The sequence below is a fragment of the Chrysemys picta genome, chromosome 8, assembly GCF_011386835.1.
Source record: "Chrysemys picta bellii isolate R12L10 chromosome 8, ASM1138683v2, whole genome shotgun sequence".
Classification (NCBI taxonomy): Eukaryota; Metazoa; Chordata; order Testudines; family Emydidae; genus Chrysemys; species Chrysemys picta.
The window spans coordinates 44,800,557-44,818,194 of NC_088798.1; the positions used below are offsets into that span (position 1 = coordinate 44,800,557).

Sequence of the window (17,638 nt, forward strand, 5' to 3'; positions counted from 1 at the left end):
CGATATAAATAAGATGCCATGCAGCTAGTCCTTGGTAAATTAGAATCAATCCAGTCATTGTGGCACACATCTCTCTCAGATGGGATATTAAAATGCTGTTCAAGAGCCATGGTTCCTTTCTCCACACAACAGTTTGGGTCCTAGCAGCCCCTGCCTTCATCTCTTTCACCAGCTCTGAGCCCTGATGCCCCAGGGGCCAGGCATTACTTTTTAGGCCTTCTCCTGGGATTTATTCAGTATGCCCCAATTTATGTGAAATTGGGCCTTTCACACAGTTGCATCCTCATGCTTTGAAAATGTCAAGGCCTTACCTTGCAATTTTTACTCACTCGCCTTTCTCTACCCCACACCACAAAGTACAATCACAAGGGAGAAAGTGACCATTCTTATCCAAGCAAAATGTAAACAAATGTTTATTTATTTAAGGTTTATTTGCAGTATTACCCCAGTTCTGGTGCACAGGAATTTCCCCACTCTCTTTCCTGCCCGGTGCGGTTTGGCAGTGATCTTGCTCCGCTACCCCTTAGAGGGGGTGATTGTGTTTGGCATCTTTGTCACATGAAGGAAGGTAATGGCAGAGGGTCTCAGCATCTTCTCTCATCCCCCCAGTACACTGAGGGCACAGCACCTGTGGGCCAACCAGTAGAGTTGAGAGTAACATTAATCATCATGCCCCTGATCTTTTTGGCATTGTGAGAGCCTGGCAGGGTAGCACACTCTGATGTCATAGCTAGACCAAGGGAGAAATTCTACAGGTGTGGAATTGCAGGAAACCTGAAATAGGGGGGAAGGTTTGACCATACAATTGGTTGGGGGTGGTGGAATGTGAGATGGACATCAGGAAGAAACCCTCCCTGCACTCTGAGCCCTCTGGCTGGCCAGTGATAGTTGCTTTCCTGTTCAGTGTAGGACCTGTGAAATTAAGACTCATTGTCCCTGACCATGCAATCTGAGACACCCACCCCCCTGTAATTAGTGAACCATGAGGGCAGACGCTGGGCCACACCATCCGTAGAGGCTGGAGAAGCCTAACTGACAGCTGTGAGTCCCATTTGGGTTCCTTGTTTCCACCAACCATGGCATACCCTAAACCGTGGGACTCAGCCTTTTATGGAGTAAATGGTTACCCTGTATAGGTACTGCCAATGGCTAGCTGTCAGGATGAAATTAAGGCAGCAGTCTAGTCAGATCCATTCTACCATTTCACATTAATAAAAATACTAGTAGCTGAAAGCCCGTGCTGTTACACAGGTGTAATACATATTCATGCATATAAAAGCTGAAAATGACTGAGAACTTAAAAAAATTTACAGTGACAGACCATAAATCCCAGGTAGTGGTGGTGTGTGTGGTTGTGTTCATTTTCATTTGGTGGGGGTGGGGTTGTGCTGGAGATTTGTGTTGGTTCGTGCAGGTGGCAGATCAGAAGTGTGTACTGCGGTGAGGGGTTATATATATATTTTAGTTATTGTATGTGCTGGTTCTGTTGTTGTGTGGGTGATTCTGCAGAACAATGGCAGCTGGGCCAAATAATCCACCATCTATGTAGTCTCCTTCATACAACCAATGATATTGTTGTGTGCATATTAGCTATAGAGTAAGGCTAATGATTGGTTGAGTTACCACTGATATCACAATGGTCTAGGACTCTTGGCATGGTATACATATGTGCCTTACTGTAGCTGGATGCCACATGGGAATAATTTGTGATGTCAAAATGGCTGAGAACATAAAAATTTGACAGTAACAGACTGAGAATCCCAGTGATGACTGAACCTGGTGATATTCTGAACAAGAAGTGCCCTTAGCAACACTTGTAGCTGTTTCCAACGCTTCACACTGACTCAACAGACATTTTAGGCTTCAGAGTGACATATGTTGACACACCTGGAGTCTTATTATACAGATTAAACTTCTTGGTTTATACATTAATGAGGAGGAATTTACTAACGAGACAAGGTGAGTGAGTTTATATGCGGGCCAACTTCTGTTGGTGAGAGAGACAAGCTTTCAAGCTTACAGAAGTTGGTCCAATAAAAGATATTACCTCTCCCACCTTGTCTCTCTAATATCCTGGGACCAAGATGGCTACAACAACACTACATACAATGAGGAATTTACTAGTTTAATTTTCTACGGTTGGTACTAAGTCTTTGTGAATGCTTTTGTATATATTTTACAAAGCAATGCATTTTTAAAATTTTTAATGTATATTCACCTAAGGCCCAGGATGCATTCATACTAAAAACCCAAAATATAAATAAAAATGAATAGCTGTTTTAAACAGAACTAGCACATATTGTTCCAAAGTTTCCATGTTTCCAAATTTGTTGAAAATACAAAGTTCCTCTCCACCCAGAAGGATAAGTAAATATACAAAATGAAGAGACGATCTTAAAGTTAATTTTACTTTGTGTTTAAAATGGCAAGGAATTTTGTGAATGCAGATATTTAATGAACAGACATGTTTCTCTGGCAGGATTGATTTTCATTTGTATTGTAAGAAATTCTATAATGTACAAAATGTTCCACTCAATTACCGTTGTTAATATATGTTAACATTTCTTTTTTTATTTATTTAAACAGAGAAATCTTACTGAATATTTTGTTGCTGTGGATGTGAACAACATGATGCAACTTTATGCCAGTATGTTGCATGAGAGACGAATCATTATTACCTCTAGCAAACTAAGCACTGTAAGTACTTCACACATCTCCTTTTAAGTAGAATATATTGAGCATTTCATAAAAAGACCTTCAGACCTCTGCAGATTTAGATATGTTCCATGTGTACTTGTAAGACAATATCTGCATACTTTTTTGATATATGGTTTTAATCTGGCTCTTGAAGTACAAAAGTCTGATTTATATAAGACCTACTCAGATACATTAAGTCAGGTTAATTATTTTTTCTTATCAGGAGATGAGAGTTCTTTAACTCTCCAGAGTTCATTTCTGTGCCTGCTACCCTATAAAGAATTCTTAAGGGCTATTATAAGATCTTTATTATTCACTTGTGGCTTATTCCATTGGAGCTACTTGAAGGAAATCAAGAGGCCATGATAATAGCTGCTATCCTAACCAGGTAATAGGTAGATTCATCTTTGTTGCAGAGTAGTGGTTTGGGGTATATACTGTAATAGCTCTGATTTGGAACAGCTCTTGTGGCTGATAATAATTTACAACTCAAAATAGCATTTTTATTACAGGTTTTAGGGTACTGCCCACATTGAAATGTTTTTCCTTATGTCAGTATAGACTGGAGAAATGAAAGAATGTCTATGTTTGGTTACAAAAACATATCTAAATATTCAGATATTCTTTTGTTTTAAACATTGAGATTTTCTTATAGTTTGCATGCTTGAGAGGTTAACTCAGGTTGCAAGTGACTATCATTTTACAAACCAATTTGTGTTATAGTATTTATTTGTCATTTAGTAGCTTAAATCTTTTGTTAAAACTCAGTCACAGAAAATCCTTTTATTTCTTTTAAGCAGTGCTGGATAAAGCCTTTTATCTGACACATTTTTCATAGTAGTAATTCAACATTACTAAATTTACTAAAGAGTAAATGAACAGTTTTCTTTGGGAGCAGGATTTAGATGCAGTTTTAAAAACACAATTCGGAGCAACTTTTCAGAGAGATACAGATGTTCCATTTTGTTTCTAAAAACAAATTTCTATGTTATGTAATATTTTTTGAGATCTCGGAAAATATATGGTATATAAAGATTAATTTAAATTCCATTGAGCCAAAAAGGAAATTTTGTGGGGTGGGGAAAACCCTGTGTTGCGAAAGGATGCTAGTAAGTAGCAGCAGTTCCTACAATTAAAAAAGAAAAAGAAAACATCACAAGTCCCCAAATATACAACTTGTTGTGTGGGCTGCAGCATTGTGCAGAGTCCCATGTGACTTTAGTGGGTCTTAATGCAAGCACATCAGTTCACATGCCTCAAGGTGCAGGAGCAGAGCCAAGCTAAATAACCCATAAATAGTTTGTTATTGAATGAGTGATGTGCACTTTTAGAAAGCAGTTGATGATGTAAGTACTGTAAGCTTGCAAAAAAAAAAAAATTCTATTAAAATCCCAGTGCCTTTGACTTTTAAAAGCTAGATCTTTTTCTTTAAATTCAGACTAGACTAGAATCTCCCATTTCAATCATACAGTCCAAGATTTATTTCAGTTTATCTAAAACGCATCCATCGAGAGTAGTGCATGTACAAAACTTCTCAATAAAAGTTAAACAATAAACAATTTTAACTGATGTCCAAACGCAAAGTCCTCCCAGCCTCCCCTACCCCAAACCAACGTTTCACATCATCTGCTTCCCATCACTTCACCCATCCTCCCTCCCTGAAAAAGCCTAGGAGACCAGATGAGCATCACACCATGAACAACAAATTTGGACTTTGTCAAACCAATGAGGGAAGAGACTTCTAAAATGGTTGCTCCTTCACAGAAAACATCTTGATCCTCATCCTCTAGGCCGAACAAACTCTGACCTATATTCTGAAGTCCAGAGGAGGTGGACAATACATAGAATTAAGCCATTTTTGCAGCTCACCAATCCAGCTGCGTGCTTGGTCCCTGATAAGAGATATAATAGCCATAAGGGTGCAATAAATAGCCCCAGTGATGCTCTAGGAGAAGAGATGTGTAGGAGTCACTGTGGTGTTCCTTATACCCCCTACAAGAATCCTGTATTAGTCAGTTAAACCAGGTTTAAGTCTGCTTTGTGGTGGAAAGCTTAATGGGATGTATAATCTGATCTGTTTTTGCCTAGCTCCCTTCCATTTAAGACCAGGGCTGTTAGCCTTCATATCTCAGTTGATCTCAATGGCATAGTAAGACACTATGATCCAGGAACCTCTTAGTTCCAACTGGCAAGGGGCACAGAGGGGGCACATAGAAGCTACAGGAATCTCCTGAGTCTGATATGAACATTCTAGTTCACCAAAGAATGTCATGTGAGGTCTCAAATAAAAGCCAGTATCACATGCATCATCAGTATCACTGTGAAATGCATGTGCAGATGTTGTGCAAGGAATTATGTGTATATATACAGAAAATATGTTCTTAATGTCTGTGTCTAGGAACTGGTCAGCAGCAAAGGTGCAAAACAGATTTTCTGTCAGACAACAGATGTATTTCCATATATCTTTTTACATGTACATTGAGTATGGTTTTGTTCACAATGGGTCTCCTATCACCAGTCTGAACTGAATGAGAAAACACCCCTATCGTCCTTCACTGAAAAAATAAATGTGTAACGAGTTTGCTTTGTGACAAAGGGGTCTAAGCCAGGATTGTTTGAAAACATTGTAGAGAACTTTGGGTGAAATAAACTTCTTTAGACAGTAGGTTAACCTGTTACACCTCTACCCTGATATAACGTGACCCGATATAACACGAATTCGGATATAACGCCGTAAAGCAGCGCTCCGAGGGGGCGGGGCTGCGCACTCCAGTGAATCAAAGCAAGTTCGATATAACGCAGTTTCACCTATAACGCAGTAAGATTTTTTGGCTCCTGAGGACAGCGTTATATTGGGGTACAGGTGTACTTTGAAATTTAGTCTCTAGAAAATGGGTCATGATTTTGTTTTATATGTAACCATTTGTTTCTAATATTTTTACTCTCTATCACTTGAATCTCTGTTTTTTGATAATAAACGTATTCTTGTTTTTACTATAAATGTATCTAACTGCTGTGGTACTAAGCAAAGTGATGATTCTGAGTTGAATCTTGCAAGCTGGTGTGTACTGTTACTTTGGGAACTTCAGGCCTGTTAATTTTGTGAGTGTTCAGTGGATGAACCCTCAGGGCTTGGCGTGTGCCTGTTGCTACCTGTACAGGGAGAACAAGGCCTGCGGGGGTCTGGACGGGACGAGCAAATGTATTCTGAACTATCTGAAGTTTCTGATCAGTTTTAAGATGCAGCGTCATAAAAATTGCATTGCAATAATCCACTAGTGAAGTGACATAGATACTATGGTGAAATCTTCACCGGAAAGAAAATGTTGCAGTCTCTTGAAAAGATATTCTTGTTCAAATAGCGATCGAGGCCATCTCAAAACAGCTTAAGATACAATAAAATCCCCAAATTGTCAACTCGAATAACAGATCGCAGACAAATTCCCATGAATGAGGGAGCTGGTATCACTTCCTCAGTTTCTTCTGGTTATTTTTTCCCAACCTACCAACAATATCAGAGTCTTAACTGGATTAAATTTTAGTCATCTAGCCCATTTCCAAGGCACAGTACTGGCAAAGACAATGTTTCCTCTGAATTTTCTTTGTGCTGAGTGGGCTATAAATTCCATTGAGTGTTACATTTTTGTCCTTGGGCAAACTTACAATTTATTATTAAGGACAAAAAAAAAAAGAGAGAGGGAGAAATCCCTCACAGAACTGTGTGAGAGCATACAAAGTGGATTGCAATTGCTTTTTAGAAAGATTACATTCTATTGTATAAATGGGTATTTCAGGACTGTTTAAAGTATGGATTATGTAAATGTGTAGTTAAGGACTTTAAAAAATGCGTACTACAATAGAGTATCATGTATGTGTGTGTCCAGGGAGTTTTAAAGACATGTATTATTGTGCAGTAGTGTGCCAATAGTTGAACAGTCAGTTGGAATGTGTGAGATCTTCTTCCACATCTAGTAGCGATGACATCCATAATTAAGTTATGAGCTGTTGCTGACAATAATTTTGTTTGGAATTCTTAAATTCAATCATGAAACTCAGGACCATGTATGAAACTAAAAATATCACATTTGGCATTTGTTGGTACTCTGGATAACTGTACTCATAAACAAAACCAATTTTTGCCATGTTCATGCAATAATTAATGATAATACAAAAAAGGAAAAAAGTCACATTACTGATATTTGAAAATTGGCTACTGTAATTGTTACCGAAGGTATTTTAGGAATGTCTGTGTCACATTCAGGAGCTTCAGCCCTTGAGGGAGCCATCCTACCATCTCCTCCTAGAAGCGCCTATCTCTCCCAACCCCACTCCTTATCCCTCCCTGTTGGCACTGAGAAGTGTGTGCTGAGATGCCCTGTCCTGCCAAGGGAGGGGGGGAAAGCCCATCTGCTACCTACATCCTATTTCTGCAAGTGCTGCTCATTGGGGGTAACTTTATTTCTTGCTGTCCCCTGTCCCTGGGATTTTCCCCTCTGCCACTCTTAGGCAGCACTTCTCCCTCTTTCTTAACCTCCTACCCCATCCCCGATTTTGCCTATCTGCCTCGCTCTTTTCTCTGCTTCCACCTGTTTGACTCCCCTGCACATACAATTTGACTTTCCTGCATAAATTCAGGCCATCCCTCCCCTCCCGTTTGCGCTCTCTGTACTCTGGTAGCCCCCATTAATAGCAGGGAGCCAATTTTAGTTCTGAGTGACGGAAGAATCGGCAGTGGCTTCAGCAAATGTTACGGAGCATGCTCCAATTGCCCAACCAGGATCAATAACAACAAAGTAGCAAATCATGCCAGGGAGCAATTTGTGCCGCTACAATGTGTATTAATAAAAATATTCCAAATAAACAAACAGTCTCTATTTGAGTGATGTGTATGCTAGATTTTGTTCTCTTGGCTATTGCATGTATAAAATAATATTTTGTTGACTGTGCTGAAAAGGTATCCTTTTGATATTCCTATATTAAATTTTGATTCTTAAGCAAATTTATCTTTCAAAGGTAGTGATATCAAATGCATTTTATTGTTAAGGGAGTTGTCCCTTATTTTTGGGGTTAACTTAATACCAAGTGTTTATGACAGTTCATGAAGACTGGGTTGTGATGTCACTTTCAAGTTATCAGCTCTGTTTTGGTTCACTATCTCAGGGCAGTAAAGACTGATAACAAAAGGCATAATTCAAGGCTTCTCTCAATCTCTCCTTACCCTTCTTTTGAGGGGGATGCAAAATTACTTGAATATATCTGGAAAAAAATTCTTTTAAGTCTAGCACTTCTCTGCTATAAATTTGATGTGTTTGTTGTATTCAAGATAAAGGACTGGCCCTGGCATGAAAGCAAGAGAAAAATACAATATTGCGTTTATAAAGAAGTTTTACTTTGAGGGAGGGAGTATATAGAAGAGAGTGTTGAATCATTAAGTTATCAATTAGCCTTTTTAATTGGTGATTGGACTATTTGCATTTTTAATCTGATTTGTTCTAATAGGTTTAACTCAGTGAGACGCTTGCATTTCATTCCCAACCAAGCAGGCTTCTGTTTTGTATGCATCTTTTCATAATTGCAACTCTGTTTACTCTTTTGCATGTTTCTATAACTGATTTGCTATGGTTATTCTTCTATTTTTAAAAAACTCTCTTTGCTTGAATTTTAATAGCAATCTGCATGGCGAGCACAAAAAGGTGTAGGTGGAAACTTCCCTGCACTAGTTCTGTTATAGCTTCATGGTCATTATTTGCCCTAGCTGTTGACTCTTTTACTAGTACAGCTTTCCAACTCCCTTTAATAATATGCTTATCAACCTTGCAGCTTGCTTGGGGCTTAGTGTTAGAGTGGGCTAGATTCACCTTGCCTGAGGATCATGTTCTGTAAGATCTGTTTGTAGCAAAAACTACAATTTGTAGCTTTTGAATAGGTATCTATAAAAGAAAAACAAATTACGTTTTGGAATGAGTGAATGAAACAACGTGTGGGATATATTCACAGAGGTGATTTTTGTTGTTTCACTTTAACTGAATAAGGAGGACTGGTCTTAGATGTCATGTTAAAATATTGAATATTTTCGTATATTAGTATTTTAGCATCCACTGCTATATTTGTATGAATTGTTTTATTAATTAAATGCAGTTTATTTTTTATTCAATGTTTGCATAAATTATTAAGCTAGTGTGGAAAGCTTTTCTGGTAAAGCTGAGCTAGAACATTGATTTTATGCATGCTGTAGACAGGCCCTAGATGTTTAGGCCCCAAGTGAACCTGCTGTGGTAGTCTACCAGAACATCATACCATACTCTCATGTATTCAAAGCAAAGGAATAAATCATGATTTTACAACAGTGCATCAGTTGACTTATTGCTGTTTTGTGACCGGAGGTAGGAAGGATTGCTGTTTAAAGCCATGTCATCGGTTCTCAAGTCAGTCAAGCATGAAGGCTTGTCATATGCCTCTATAATTGTACCTCACCAGACTTTCTCTAACTAGTCAGCTGGGGCTGTGCATTTTGTCTCAAACACCCGGCTGGCCAGCGTCTGACAGGAGGTTTCTCATCATGCTGTCAGTAATATGTTAACTAGAGTGTATCTTTTGTGGCCTATGTGGCAGGTGGAAAGGAAGCTTCACTTTAAAGCAGATGTCTAAATGTTATCTCCATTTTGACCAATATTTGTTTTAGCTAATACCAGCCTGATAAGTCTGTAAGCACTGTAGTTAAAATTTTGACTTCACTGTCTGTGAGCCCTTTCTGGAGAAGCTTACATGTAAAGGAATGCACTAGGAATTCTTTCATTATGTTAATAATAGATGCAACCATTTTTTGTAGGTATTTGACTGTGGGCTTTTCCTTGCTTATATGCGAAGAGAGCAGCCCCACTCAGTCATTGAATTCAGCATAGTTACTTGGATTGAATGGGTCTTTAGAATCTTGTTGAGTCCGTATGGATTATTTTTACCCATTAAATTCTATTCAGCTCCCTGGCCTTGACAGTCATAGTATCTACAGTCAACCAGGGACTAGGAAGACCAGACAACTCCTTTGAGGATGTGATGCAGCTGACCAGCTGGTAGGAATGCAAAGCACAGTCTCCTTAACTTAAATGCTAAGCGCATCACCTTTGCACATCACTTTGCTGCTTCCTCAGCTGACCTTAAAAGAGAGATTCATGAGTTTGTTCCCAAATTGATGTGTCCCTAGGTGGTATTATTGTCCACTGAGTCACAAAGCAAGTTCATCATTAATTGTCTATTTTTGTCCTTCCTTTAATAATATATTTGTGGTTCGTAGGCTGCAGATTCATCCTTGGCCATGTTTAAAGAATAACTGCTGACCGGTACTGTGGTAGTGGGGCAGATCCTTGGAGTGGTTGTAGAGCACACAGTGTAAGTCAGTGAGGAAGGGGTGTGGAGCTCACTTTTTTACTTCTCAGTCCTGGGTTGGCTGTTTGCAGGAATGTTCCTCAGGTGTAAACTGAAGGATCCAAAACAGTATCTGGGGATCAGCTCCAGTTGTGCCCATATGCTGCGGGGGAGGCACTGGCATAGAAATTGCTATGAGGGCTCTGTGCCTCCAGAGTGATCCCCCTACACTGGGGTGATCCTCCCACGGCTAGTTATACCAGTTCTTTAAGCAGATTCTGCTGGTGGTGCAGTGCAATATGGCTACTCTTCATCTGAGAAACTGATTGTAAACTTTATAGCAACAATCATGTTGAGTAGAGTTATCCTGATAATTCTATGCAAAATCATAGAATAATAGAATATCAGGGTTGGAAGGGACCTCAGGAGGTCATCTAGTCCAACCCCCTGCTCAAAGCAGGACCAATCCCCAGACAGATTTTGCCCCAGATCCCTACATGGCCCCCTCAAAGATTGAACTCACAGCCCTGGGTTTAGTAGGCCAATGCTCAAACCACTGAGCTATCCCTCATAGACTTAAGGTGAAATTCTGCTCTCGGTATATGCACAAAATTCCAGTGAGGTCAGTAGGGTATGTGTGGACACAGCTGAGGGCTGAATTTAGCTCTGGAAAGTAGGAAAGTGATATTAATTTGTTATCCCATTCATAAAGCATTGCAAAGATTTAACTGATATTAAGCGAATGTCCAGAAATCTCATTAAAACACACACACACACACAGCATTATTACCACTGTTGGTGCCTGCGAACAAATGATGAACAGCAGCATTACAAAAATAAATGTCATTTTACAGGTGGGGAACTGACACACACAGAGGCTAAGTGACTTGCCTAAGGAGACACCAAAAGACCTGGGCAGAGTAGGGAATTGAACCTAGGTCTCCCTAGTCTTATGCTGGCATGATGAACACTGGATCATCCTTCCTGTCTTTACAATAACATAACAAGATGAATGACACTAGAGATGAATTGGGGAAAAGGAGTGAAACCTGTGATCAGGAATTACACTGTTGACAATTCTGTTTTTTTCTGACTAGGTGGGAGTTACATAAGAGTTCGTTTTCTTTTCAAGAAAAGGTCATGATTCAAAGGTGGATCAGCAAAGGATCAGCAAATTACCTTTTAAAAAAACCCACCATCCGCAGTTTAACACTAAGGGTACGTCTTCACTTACCGGAGGATCCGGCGGCAGGCAATCGATGTTCTGGGATCGATCCCGGAAGTGCTCTCAGTCGACGCCGGTACTCCAGCTCGCCGAGAGGAGTACGCAGCATCGACGGGGGAGCCTTCCTGCCGCGTCTGGACCCGCGGTAAGTTCGGACTAAGGTACTTCGAATTCAGCTACGTTATTAACGTAGCTGAATTTGCGTACCTTAGTCCGAAGTGGGGGCTTAGTGGAGACCAGGCCTAAGGCAAAAAGAAAAAATTCCTGGTCTAACTGGGACTCCTCCTCACTTTCCATGTCTAGTAATCCCTGGCAATTCAGTTAAGATTGCCAAACAAGAGTGCCATAAGTGCCAAAGATAATGGCAGTTTTTGTGGACCTGGACTAAGGGTCACTAAAAAAAACTCTTCGGATGCTGAGTCACTAAGTAGCTGGGCCATATTTGAACTGGTGACCTAAAAGTGAAATGCTCCAGATTCCATTATGAATTGCCAGAGCAATCAGGTCCCTTGAAAAAAACTATGACTCTGTTGATCAGTGGCTGCGTAAAAGTAGGAGATGTGATCAACACCTGAACTGAACTTGTATGTCACACTTGCACTTTTTGCCTGCATACCATACCAGTAGTATTTAGCTATCTGCTTTTTCCTACTTAGCACAGCTCCTCACCCATCCCATCATTTCTCTTCCTCATATTCACTGTTCAAAAGATGAATTACAGCATAGCCAATGATGCTCTCTAGTCTTGCTTGCAGTAAATAAGTCGCTTGTCAGCTATTCACAAAGAGTGTTGTTCCCTGCTGCTCCTTAATTAGTGGACAGCAGGAGAGCATGCCATAGGGTTCCTCTACCTTTTGAGGGAGGATGAAAAAATTATTCTTGGGAATTCCCCCTTCAGAGGGGAAAAACATATGCAGACCCCCCTTGTTTTATGGTAGAGCCACCTCTTTTGCATAGAGAGGGGAAGTAATGGGCGGGGGAGAGGGAAAGAAAGGATTATGGGTGAGACAGAAGGTAGTAAGAGGGGGGAGATGGGTGAGGAAACCTGTGTGTGGGAGAAAGAGAGGTTGGGGGAGCTGGGAAAAATTAGGGAGAGATTTAGAAAGTAGGGTATAAGTGAGCAAAAGGGGAAGGAAGGATAGCACATGGAAATGGAAAGAATACAGGGAGACTGAAAGCGAACATTAGAAAAGACAAAAAAGTGAGAAGAAAGCAGTGGTAGGTGGAGTTAGCTTTTTCAAGATTAAAGGAGCACCAGACTGGAGAGACATTCTTTATTTAGTCTAAAACTTAAGGGGACACTCAATTTGAACTTGTTAAACTTGACTAATATTTTTCGAAACGCTCTTCTAAAGAACACCCTTTAAAATATGTTCTAGCTTTTTTTTTGGAGGAAAAACATTTAAAAAATTTACAAAGGACTTGTCTCTGCTACCTCTTATGCCTCCACTTCCACTTATGCCTACAAAAGTGTTTTGTGCAGGCAAATAAGCTCAGTTTCCTCCTTCCACCTGCTCCTTTCTGGGCACTCACCTGCCCACTGCCTCTTCAATTTCATTTTCTGCTCTGCTGCTATTACTGGGAAACACCCTTTTCCTGAGCCCATAAGGCTAGGCAAGAATTGTGTGAATTCTTTTCCCTTCCAAGGTAGTATACAAGAGTGATATCACCATGCTGCATCATGAGAGAAATAGCAATTGCCCATCAGCAACACAGTGAAATGACTGTACACAAAATGCTGTCAAATGCACGGAATAAACATATTGACAATACAGATTAAAAAGAGGACAAAATTTGAAAAATAGGAAGTTGGTTTTAAACTATGCCTACAAGTTTAAAATTAACATTTTCATGTTATTTATTTAATGTCCAACATTTCATTTTATTTCCTTGGTTGAAAAGGCGAATTTAAATAGAGGGGTCTGATCATCATCGTTGGGGTTGCAATGGGAGGCAGACAAACCATTAGGCCTATGGGACTTTGAGGAAGAGTGTGCCAGGGCTCATTCCTAGACATGACATTCAAAGCCACTGACAACATTAGAGAATGTTTTGGGGAATTGATTTTTGATGCTGTAGCTCATACGGTAGATTTTTTTTTAAAGGTGATTGTATGGCACCACAGGTTAATTTTACTTGCGCATTTTGTCTAATTTGAGTCACTGTGTTTGGCTTACAGACAACATTCTGCTAATAAGTTTTTATAAATTCCTATTTTTCATATTGTCATGATTGTAAATCTTGTCATCTGTATTCTCTCAGTTTTGTTTTCGCTGGAGGTTGCAGAAAGTGCTTTGAACAAAGTAATTTATACTGATAGAATGTTAACTGTCAGATAAGAAAAATGGTTTGTGTGATATATGGAGTTATTGTTTTCAGATCATTCACTTGAATTAGATGAATCTGCAAATAGCTTTCAAATAAATATATTGTAGAAATCTGTTAACAAAAAGCTTTCAACTCAAAATAGCATTGTTTCAAAAAGATTTCAGTGTTTCTGCAGAAATTAAAAAAATGTAACTTTAAATATTGTAGAAAATTGCTTTTCTTGTTGACATAGACTCCAGACTGCGAAAAGGTATAAACTTAAGTCAGTCTCTGTTGCTACTTTTAAATAAATTAGTTTACTAGAGAGGTGTATTTCCAAAAGGCAAATCCTTCTGGCTTGTCAAAATGTTTAGTGTGTAACCTTGCATTGTTATGCATTAAATATTGTTAACTAGTGCTCAGATGCTGTGGTGCCTGGGTATTGTTGTAAGAACCTAAATAGAAATAATATAAAATCAAAATAGAGGTACAAATGTAAAGATTTCCAGAGGATACTTTACTGACTGACAGCTCTCGGCTAGTCGATGTTTTTTAGAGATAAATCTGACATGTTTGAGCATGTACTACTGCTGAGAGAGCATACAGTATTAAACGTGTGTCCCTGCTGTGCAAAGTCAGATGATTAGGTTACAGTTTTCCCACAATTCCAGACAGAACATTGACTCCACTGAGTACAGGTCATACAAACTTCTGAAAGTGTAGTCAAGTTTTGTTTGTTGATTTGTTTTAAGGATATGTTCCTTTATGCCATATAGAGACTCATGCATTTCACAATCTGGAATTGACAAATGACCTTTTAAAACCATATTATTTTATTGAATCATTTCAAAAAGGTAACACACAAGCAGGACTGGAAACATTTTATAAATTATATACTTCTCTTGCAGCCATAATCACCTTCTTAATAATAATAATAATAATAAATTAATATCTAGCTTTTATATAGTTCTTTTCATCTGTAGGTATTAAAAGACTTTACAAAGGAATTAAGTATAATCATTCTCATTTTACAAATGGGGAAACTGAGGCACAAAGGTGAAGTGACTTGCCCAGCACCAGAAATAGAACCCAGTCTCCTGAGTCATGTCCACTGCTTTATCCACTGGATTACAATGCCTCCTATATAGTATGTGGATATTTATTCAATAAGTATAAACATTTTGGACTAGGAAACGAGTTTAGGAACTGTTTAAATTGATTTTGAACATGATTTGGTTGCCAACTATAAACATGATTTTAAAACATGATTCTAATACAGTTTAATACCATCCTCGCTGGCTTGACAAAACATATTAAGAAAATAGTTTAACTGGAGACTTGTTTAAGCTGATTTTAAACACAGTTCCAAATTCAGTTCTATGCCTAGTTATAATGGAATCTTAGAAGACAAGAAGATATATAGAACACCAAACCCTCAATAATATACTTGTTGTCCACCATCAGCTTTAAATATTAAGATCAAAATCTGAAACATATCTGTACCCAAGCAGGCAACCAGTGCAAAGTATAGCCATGGGTAGGCAGAATCCTCTCTGTTGACACCATAGACAGTTGTTTTACCTCAGGCTGCCCTAGCTGCAGGCAGTTGACCAGTCATTTTGAAAGCTCATAGTAAAGGTTCATTGATAGGGTTGAACATTGGAGTACCAAAGGCACATATCAGAATTGTCAAGTCCTTGTGTGTGAGAGAGAAAGAAAGCTATAGTCTTTTGATGTTCTTAGGGAAAGAATAAACTTGCTTTCACCACATCTGACCTAGCACCATCTAACAGCAGTCGCTCTTCAAGGGTGCCTCAGTTTTTGAACATTGTCAGGCTTCTGAAGAGACTATCTGAAATAGGAAGATGTAAGGAAACTCTGACTCTCCTCACGTTTCTTGCCCAACTTGCTCAGCATAATTTCAATCTCGTTGAGATTCAGTCTCTGATAATTTAGTGCCATCTTGTCATGAATTTCACTAAGGAAATTTCTTAAACAACGAAATCCCCTAAGTGTCTGGAGAAAGTAGCATATGTAGCTTGGTATTATCAGTAAGCACCTACTTCCCACACTCTTTTCAAAGTAGTAGCAGATAGAATTAAAGAGCACTAGAGTTATTACACATCTCATGAGAACACAACACAAGATTTCTGGGGTGCTGGAACAGTTCTTATAGTGGAGGTGCTGTGAGCCATTGAACTAAAATGTAAATCCCATATATAATGGAAACCACTTCAAGTCAGCGAGTACTGCATCACCCCCTGCAACTTTAGTTCTTCTTCGAGTGCTTGCTCATATCCATTCCATTAGGTGTGTGCGCGCCGCGTGCACGATCGTTGGAAGATTTTTACCCTAGCAACACCGGCGGGTCGGCTGTGGAGCCCCCTAGAGTGGCGCCTTCATGGCGCTGAATATATACCCCAGCCGACCCGGCGCCCCCTCAGTTCCTTCTTACCGCCCCTGACGGTCGTTGGAACTGTGGAGCGCTGCTTAGCTGTTCTCCACTCTCCCTAGCTTAGTTCGTTATTCGCAGTTATAGTTATAGTTATAGTCCTAGTGTTTATAGTTAAATAGTTCAATACTTTTAAAAGTTGTTCTAGTTGTTATAATAGTTCAGGGGATTAAGGGGGTCGTCTCCCCCTTTCTCCCCCGGCCGCGGGGCCGGGCTCATGCCCAACGCTCCCGGCTTCAAGCTGTGCGCCTCCTGCGCTAAGCCTATGCCCACGAGCGACCCGCACGACTCCTGTCTGAAGTGCCTGGGAGAGTCCCATCAAACAGATAAGTGCAAGATCTGTAAGGCCTTCAGACCAAGGACCAAGAAGGAGCGGGACTTTCGGCTCCGGCAACTCCTGATGGAGGCGGCACTTAGTCCGGACGCTCCATCTACAAGTCAGGCCCCGGCACCTAGCGCCTCGGTGCGCAGTGCCCCGGCGGCACCGGCCATGACGACCACGCGAGTGGCGTCAGATGAGCCTTCCCGGCACCGGACCTCGTCGGCACCGCAAGCACAGCAAGTGCCTCGGCGCCGGTCATTATCCCCAGGGCATAAGAAAGCCCATAAGACGGGGACCTCCGTGCCGAAGACGCTGGCTCCCCCAGTGCCGGGGGTAGAGCCGCGTACGCCGGTGGAGCACCGGAAACAGGTGCCTCCAGCACCGTCGACTCCGGCGCCGAGGCCGTTGAGTCCGGTGCAGACGGCGTCTCCACCGAGGCCGGCGGTGATACAGTGCCTCCCGTCGACGCCAGAGACCTTCGCGGCGGCGAGAGACTTAATAGCTCTCACGGAGCCGGCACCGCCTCAACCACCGGCACCGACGGCACCGTTGCCTCGCCCGGTCCAGTCGAGGGGGAAACCTGCCTTGATGCGCCCTCCTTCGCAAGGGCTGGAACCTCGGCACCGATCCAGGTCCCGAAGCAGGTCCCCACGCCGCTCGCAGTCCCGGCACCGAATATCACCTCGGCACCGGTCGTACTCGCGGCCAAGATCTTCTTCGCGGCACCGCTCTACGTCTCGGCACCGCTATGATCGTCGGCACCGATCAACGTCGAGACGTAGTTCTCGGCACCGCTACGGTCGCCGCTCGACGTCGAGAGGCCGCTCCCGGTACCGGGCATACTCCAGGTCCTCGTCGAGGTCCAGATCCGACTCCCGGCACCGACGAGGTCATCGGCACCGGTCGCGGTCCCGGCACCGATCGCCGGCACCGCGTGGAGATAGATCATCTCCAGACCGGCACCGTGCGGCACCGCAGCCCACGGGAATCGTCTCGACGCTCTCGGCACCGCCATGGCCATCGAGATCGGGGTCTCGCTCCTCGGAGGACCTCTCGAGATCGGCATACCCCCCTCAGGGGCAAGCCGAGAAACAGGACTTGGGCCATTGGCAGAACATAACAGAGGACCATTCTCATGGCCCATCTCACTGGTCGTTTTGGACCCCGTGGGCGTACCATCAGGCGCAAGGGGCTCCAGTTGCTTCGACCTCTCGCTCCGGTCACTCTGTTAGAAGGGCCCCGGAGTCCACCATCTCTCGGCCTCCGCCAGGGG

At 41.5% G+C, this 17,638-nt stretch overlaps 1 protein-coding gene across 2 annotated transcripts in view; it reads left to right on the top strand.

Annotated features, from left to right (window-relative positions):
• Window positions 1-17,638, top strand: part of DENND1B (DENN domain containing 1B) — a 252,418-nt gene that overhangs the window by 139,854 nt on the left and 94,926 nt on the right. For both annotated transcript variants that reach the window (XM_008164283.4, XM_024102044.3), the window contains one exon: window positions 2,587-2,697. In XM_008164283.4, the coding sequence (XP_008162505.3) occupies window positions 2,587-2,697 (111 nt within the window). The remainder of the gene's footprint in view (window positions 1-2,586; window positions 2,698-17,638) is intronic.